This window comes from Labeo rohita, chromosome 2 (genome assembly GCF_022985175.1).
Source record: "Labeo rohita strain BAU-BD-2019 chromosome 2, IGBB_LRoh.1.0, whole genome shotgun sequence".
Lineage (NCBI taxonomy): Eukaryota > Metazoa > Chordata > Actinopteri > Cypriniformes > Cyprinidae > Labeo > Labeo rohita.
In genome coordinates, this window is record NC_066870.1 from 38,596,460 (window position 1) to 38,604,095 (window position 7,636).

At 31.8% G+C, this 7,636-nt stretch overlaps 1 protein-coding gene across 1 annotated transcript; it reads left to right on the forward strand.

Annotated features, from left to right (window-relative positions):
- The first annotated feature begins 4,937 nt into the window (after window positions 1–4,937).
- LOC127153174 (ankyrin repeat domain-containing protein 34B) lies at window positions 4,938–6,575 on the forward strand. Its single transcript, XM_051094134.1, has one exon. It carries the CDS (start codon window positions 4,938–4,940, stop codon window positions 6,177–6,179), a length of 1,242 nt encoding a protein of 413 aa, XP_050950091.1. The 3' UTR covers window positions 6,180–6,575.
- Window positions 6,576–7,636: the final 1,061 nt, after the last annotated feature.

The window sequence follows — 7,636 nt, forward strand, 5'->3', positions numbered from 1 at the left end:
AATTATACACTTTTTTTTCTTTTCGATCATTTCGCTAGATAAGACCCTTCTTCCTCGTCTGGGATCGTTTAGAGCCTTTGAAGCTGCATTTAAACCACATTTTGCAAGTTCAAAATCGGGGCACCAGTGAAGTCCATTATATGGAGAAAAATCCTGAAATGTTTTCCTCAAAAACCATAATTTCTTTACGACTGAAGACAGAAAGACATGAACAAGGGGGTGAGTAAATTTTTGTAAATTGTTGTTCTGGAAGTGGACTTCACTTTTAAATTGTTGCAGGGCTGCGTCATATTCTGAGTTTGCATTTTACATTTTTTAATTCATTTTGAGGAATACTGTGAGTGAGATGAATAATGCATGTTCATATTTAGTCTAGAACTACAGTAAGATCATGTTTACTCCTAATTTCCCGACAGGAGGCTTGTCAATCAATAGCTGGCGTTACTTATTTGAAAAAGTAACTCTGATATTTTCTTAGAAATTCAAAACTAATGTGTCACTTTACTAGTTACTTGAAAACATTATTATTACATTATTACGTAACTCGCATTACTTGTAATGTGTGACTCCCAGCACTGCACGTCAGCTTCACCAAAACAAACACATTGATCTGTTGGATGTTTTTCTCTCTTCATTTCAGCAGCAGCTCCAGGTGAAGGTGCAGCTCGTGTCGGAAGAGCATCTCAGCCAGATCTGCAGGTACATTATTGTATAATTCATATCATAAATAACAATATATAAAATCATTAGTTTAAAAATAAAAAATGGTGTATTATAATCAATAAGTGATTTATAAATACATGATTTATGATGAAAATAGCAAAGATTATAAAGCAAAAATAAGGGATAAAAGAAAAATATTCTGCTTTTAACCTGTTTATGACAGTAAAAACTAAAACGTCCATGCAACATAGACCAGAATGTGTACAAACTAAATGAATTAACTATTTCATAAATGCTGCCAACAGAATTTTTGCAATTTGATGTTGTGCATCAATCAAACTAACAAAGATATTGTATTGATTGTATTGAAAGATACTGTAAATGATCATAAACTATTATATAATCTGTTCATTCATCTGTAGAGTTCCGCAGTGTTCTTACAGGAGCGTCAGCAGCCGCTTTCAAGCTCTGTTCGGTTTTAAAATAGAGCGCACACCCATAGAGATGAAGGCATTTCAAAGCCACAATCTGATGCTTTTGTTGTGCTGTCCTTCCACATTCAGTAGGAGATCATTTAACTCTTTCAACACACCTGCACGTCAGATGAGCTGTCAAATGTTTAATGTGTGCTGGGTTAAAGAATATAGTCAAATTAAACTTTATTTTTGCAGTGGTTGCAAGTTAAAATATACGTAAGTCCATTTCCAGCAGATAAGAAACAAATGTTTTAGTAAATCATAATTATAACAAAAAAGACAGTCAAAAATATGGCACACTAAATCAGAATTAGGAGACAAAATCTCATAGCTATGACATAAAAAGTAAATTACGACCATCAAAATGATGACTCAGTCAGTTAGGAGATAAAAAGAAAAGTATTACATACTAAGTCATAATTATGATATAAGAAGTCAATTATGACAGTCAAAATGATGACAGTCGATTATGAGGTAAAAAGAATATTGTTACGAAGTCATAAATATGTGATAAGAAGCCATAATTATGACATTTATCTCAGTTCTGAGATAAAAAGTTGAAATTCTTGCTAAGTCACTTATGAAGTAAGTCAAAATGATGACATAAAAAGACACTTATGACCTACAAGTCAATTATGACAACAAAAATGATGACATTTAGCCATTTACGTCATAATTATGACTTCTTATCTCATAAGTCTGACTTTTTCACATAATTATGACTTGGTATGTCACAATTTTGGCACTTCTTATAACAATGTCTTTTTATCTCATCATTTCAACTTTAACTCATAAGTTTGACTTTCTCACAATTCTAATATTTTCTCAAAGTTAAATTTTTTGTCATGATGACATGTAGTAAATTTTTTTGACATTTTATTTCATAATTTTGGCATTTCTAATCATTTTTCACTTTTTATGTCATAATTATTTTTTTTTACTTTCTACTCTCAAATTTGAAGAAAATCTCAAATTAGAGATGTAAACCTGCAAGTAAAATAAGGTCTAAACTGCAACAAACTCACAATTATCTCAATTTCAACTATATAAATACCACAATTTTGACTTCATCTTATAATTCTGACTTTTTATGTCACTTAACATTTTTTTTTTAAATTTTGGACATTTTATGTCATAACGTTGACTTTTTAATGTCATACTTTTTATAATTATGACTTATTATGTCATAATTTTGACTTTTGTGTAACTTTGACTCATTTTTATGACATGACTTTTTACTCTCATAATTTTAAATTATAGATGTAAACTCTCAGTTCTCTCAATTTTTTAGTATGTCATAATAAAAAATGACATACTAAACTTTTTTTTTTAACAATTTTTTCATAGTTTAATTTTTTTGCCAGCATTATTTAAATGTTATATCATAATTTTGACTTTTTAATAAAATAATTTCTCATAATTATGGCTCAGTATGTCTTAGTTTAGACTTTTCTCTAATAATTTTGACTTTTTCTTCATTTTCACTTTTTGTCATAAAGAGAATATTTCGTCATCATTTTGACCTTTTTGAGTCTTAAATCACAATTGTGACTTTTTTTCTAATAAATTTGACTTTTTCATAAATGTCACATTTTGTCATCATTTTGACTTTTTACTCTCATAGACTTTTCTTCTCAGAATTTTGACTTGAGCAATTTTTTCATAATTTTACTTTACTCATCTCATAATTGTGACTTTTCTCAAAGAAATTGGACTTTTTCATAACTGTCATTGTTATATGTCATAATTTGGACTTTTCTTTAATAATTTTGACTTTTTCTTATTTTTCACTTTTTGTCATAATGGCAACATTTTGTGACATATGTCACACTTTTGACTTTTTGGAGTATGTCTTTAATCTGATCTCATAATTGTGAATTCTCTAATAATTTTGACCTTTTCTCAGTTTTCACTTTTTGTCATGACAACATTATGTCATCATTTTTTGACTCAGTATGTCATAATTGTGAATTTTTTGATTATAAGCCTTCAATCTCATCTCAGAATTGTGACTTTTCTCTAATTTTTTTTCTAAACTTTTCTCTAAATATGACTTTTTCATAACTGTCACATTTTATATCTTTTTTTGTTTTACATTTTGTCATTTTGACTCAGTACGTCATAATTTACACTTTTCTCTAATAATTTTGACTTTTTACTAAAACAATTTTGACTATCTCATAATTATGACTCAGTATGTCATAACTGAGACTTTTCTCTAATAATTTAGACTTTTTCTCAGTTTTCAAATTTTGTCATGATGACATTTTGTCATCATTTTTGACATATTTCATAATTTTTACTTTTTTGAGTATAGCCTTCAATCTTCTCATCTCATAATTGTGACTTTTCTCAAAGAAATTGGACTTTTTCATAACTGTCACCTTTTATGTCACATGACATATTTCTTTAAAAACAAATTTTATACATTTTGTCATTTTAACTCAGTGCGTCATAATTTAGACTTTTCTTCAATAATTTTGACCTTTTCTCAGTTTTCACTTTTTGTCATGACAACATTATGTCATCATTTTTTGATTCAGTATGTCATAATTGTGAATTTTTTGATTTTTGATCAGAATTGTGACTTTTCTCTAAATTTGACTTTTTCAAAACTGTCACATTTTATGTCATATGACATTTGTCTTTTTTTGTTTTACATTTTGTCATTTTGACTCAGTACGTCATAATTTACACTTTTCTCTAATAATTTTGACTTTTTCTCAGTTTTCACTTCGTCATAATTACATTTTGCCATCATTTTTTAACATATGTCATAATTTTGACTTTTTGTTTATAAGTATTCAATATCATCTCATAATTGTGACTTTCCAATAAATTTGAATTTTTCATAACTTTCACATTTTATGTCATATGACATTTGTCATTTTTTTATATTGTTATGTCATTGTTATATGTCATAATTTTGGCTTTTCTTTAATAATTTAAAACATTTTGTCATTATTTTGTGACATATGTCACACTTTTGACTTTTCGGAGTATGTCTTTAATCTGATCTCATAATTGTGAATTTTACTCTAATAATTTTGACCTTTTCTCAGTTTTCACTTTTTGTCATAATTACAACATTTTGCCATCCTTTTTTGACATATGTCATAATTTTGACTTTTTGATTATAAGTATTCAATATCATCTCATAATTGTGACTTTTCCAATAAATTTGAATTTTTCATAACTTTCACATTTTATGTCATATGACATTTGTCATTTTTTACATTATTATGTCACTGTTATATGTCATAATTTGGACTTTTCTTTAATAATTTTGACTTTTTACTATAACAATTTGGCCTATCTCATAACTATGACTCAGTATGTCATAATTGGGACTTTTCTCTAATTATTTAGACTTTTTTCAAATTTTGTCATCATTTTTGACATATTTCACAATTTTTACTTTTTTGAGTAGCCTTCAATCTTCTCGTTTCATAATTGTGATTTTCTCAAACAAATTGGACTTTTTCTCAGTTTTCACTTTTTGTCATATTTACAACATTTTGCCATCATTTTTTGACATATGTCATAATTTTGACTTTTTGATTATAAGTATTCAATATCATATAATTGTGACTTTTCTCTAATAAATTTGATTTTTTCATAACTTTCACATTTTATGTCGTATGACATTTGTCATTTTTTACATTATTATGTCACTGTTATATGTCATAATTTTTCTTATTTTTCACTTTTTGTCATAATGAAATACTGTGACAGGAAAAATTTGCTTCCATAAGTTAAAGTAGAACTGACTGTGGATTTGCTTTCATTGACCCAGCGATGACAGAGTCACCCGATTACCTGCTGGACGGCAGTCCGCTCATCAGCGCCGCTCAGCTGGGCAAACTGCGCTTGGCCCGTCTGCTGGTGGAAGGAGGCGCGCAGGTCAACGAGAGGAACCAGCGAGGAGAGACGCCGCTTCTGGCCGCCTGTCGAGCCCTGCGGGGCGACCAATCCGGATCCAGCATGCTCAGACTCATTCAGTTTCTCCTCAGCAACCAGGCCGACCCCAACATCCAGGACAAGACGGGCCGCACGGCTCTGATGTACGCCTGCATGGAGCGGGCCGGGCCCGACGTGGCGTCGGCTCTGGTCGCGGCGGGCGCCGATCCCAGCATGGAGGACTACGCCGGAGCCTCGGCCCTGGTTTACGCCATTAACGCCCACGATCAGGACACGCTGACGGTGCTGCTGGACGCCTGCAGAGCCCGAGGACGAGACATCATCATCATAGCCACCGATCTGAGCTGCGACGGCAGCAGCGTGACCCGCCGATACCTGAACGTCCCTCCTTCGCCCGACACCTCGCCCGTCTCCTGCATGTCGCCCTCCGACATCGAGCTCAAGACCAACTCTCCCAACTCCGAGAGCGAGAACATCTTTAACTTTCGAGGAGGCGGGCAGGCGTCTCCCGTCCTTTCGAGGAGCGAGACTCGCTATCGGCAGCGTTTGCGCTCAGAGCCTTGGCTGGCCATCCAAAACCTGGCGCATCTCAGCCAGACCTACGAGAAAAACACAGAAGAGGACGGATGTTCACTCAACACCTGTGAGTTGGAAAAAACTGATTTCAAGTTTAAACCCGAAAGCAGGAACCCGTCAGAGCGTCTGCAGAGCAGAAGAAACACGCTACCGGATCTTCTTCAGCCGCCGGCCCTCAAACTCACGCTCTCCGGATCGGATACTCACCTACACCAGGACCCCAGCGCCTTGAGGTTCCCCTCCATATACAGGAGCAGTTCGCTCTTCCTGGCGCCTCCTGACGGGCTCCACGACCTCCGTACGGTGAACAGAAAGAAGGCGAAAGAGCAGTCGAGAGCTCACAGCGGCTTCTTGCCTCCTCTTCCCAGCTTTTCCGTGAGGAGAGATCCGATCCCGGCCTCGCCTCCTCTCAGACGGGAAGCTCACGGTTCGTCGCGCCCTCACTCGATCCAGCTCGAGCAAATGAGACCGACGGGAAGCTCCGAGACGCTTTACCTTTGTCAAATGCCTTCTAATAAAACTGAGACAATTAAATATCATTAACACACTCTTTTAAGAGAAATAAATAAGAGAACAGACGGTAGTATGTACTTCTCAGCTTTTGTTAAAAAAATAAAGCCAATTAAATCACTTGAACACTGTGTTAGGAAGAGAAATAGTTAGGAAAATCTTGTTTTATTTCTGGTTGGGTGTTATTAATAAAACCATTTTCCATCTGAAAACAGTTTAATCAGATCTTTGTGTTTAACTTCTCAGCTTTTGTTCATAAAGCCACTAAGAAGAAAAATTAATTAAAGAATAATATTATTAAAAAAAATCATTTTATTGTTGTTTTAAAAAAGCATTTTGCAGATGACAACAGTTCAAATTTACTAAACAAGAAGAACCTGTGAAATGCTGTTTTAGAACGAATTAAAGAATAAAGAAAAAAAAAAAAAGCATTTTGGAGCTGAAAACAGTTCAAATCCAACAAACAACAAATGACTCAAACCAGTAAACAACTGTTTTAGGACAAAAAATTAATAAATAAATAATAATATTATACTTTAAAAAATGTCTTCTTCTTGTTTTTTTTTTTTTTTAACATTTTTTTAAAGAATTTAATTTAAATAAATATTTATGAGGAATAATATTTATATATTTCAGTTTAAATCCACCAAACAAGACAATTAAATAACTCAAACCTGTAAAACACTAACTTAAGACAATTAAATGACTTGAACCTGTAAAACACTGTTTTAGGAAGAAAAAAAAAAAAAATTATTAAAGAAGAACATTATTTTTTTCCACCAAACAAAAAATCTGTTTTGGACAAAAAATTAATAAATAAATAATAATATTATACTTTAAAAAATGTCTTCTTCTTGTTTTTTTAAAGAAATATATATATATATATATATTTCAGTTTAAATCCACCAAACAAGACAATTAAATAACTCAAACCTGTTTTTTTTTTTTTTTTTTAACATTTTGGAGCTGAAAATTAAAGAATTTAATTTAAATAAATTAGATTTAATTGAGGAATAATATTTAAAAAAATAAAAAAAAATTTTGTTTTTTAAAAACAAAAAGCATTTTGCAGCTGAAAACAATTCAAATGCACTAAAAAAGACAATTAAATGACTTGAACCTGTAAAACAGTGTTTTAGGAAGAAAAAACAATTGAACAATATCATTATCAAAAAAAAAATTGTCTTATTGTTTAAAAAAAAGCATTTTGTAACTGAAAACAGTTTAAATCCACAAAATAAGACAATTAAATGACTTGAACCTGTAAAACACTGTTTTAGGAAGAAAAATTAAAGAATAATATTATTTTTAAAAAAAGGTCTTATTACATTTTTTGTTGTTTAGAAAAAGCATTTTGCAGCTGAAAACAGTTAAAATCCACCAAACAACTCCAAACAACCTGTAAAAAACTGCTTTAGGAAAGAAAAATAAATAAGAAAAATATAAAATATATAAAAAACAAAACAAGGGGGAAAAATTTAGCAGTTTTA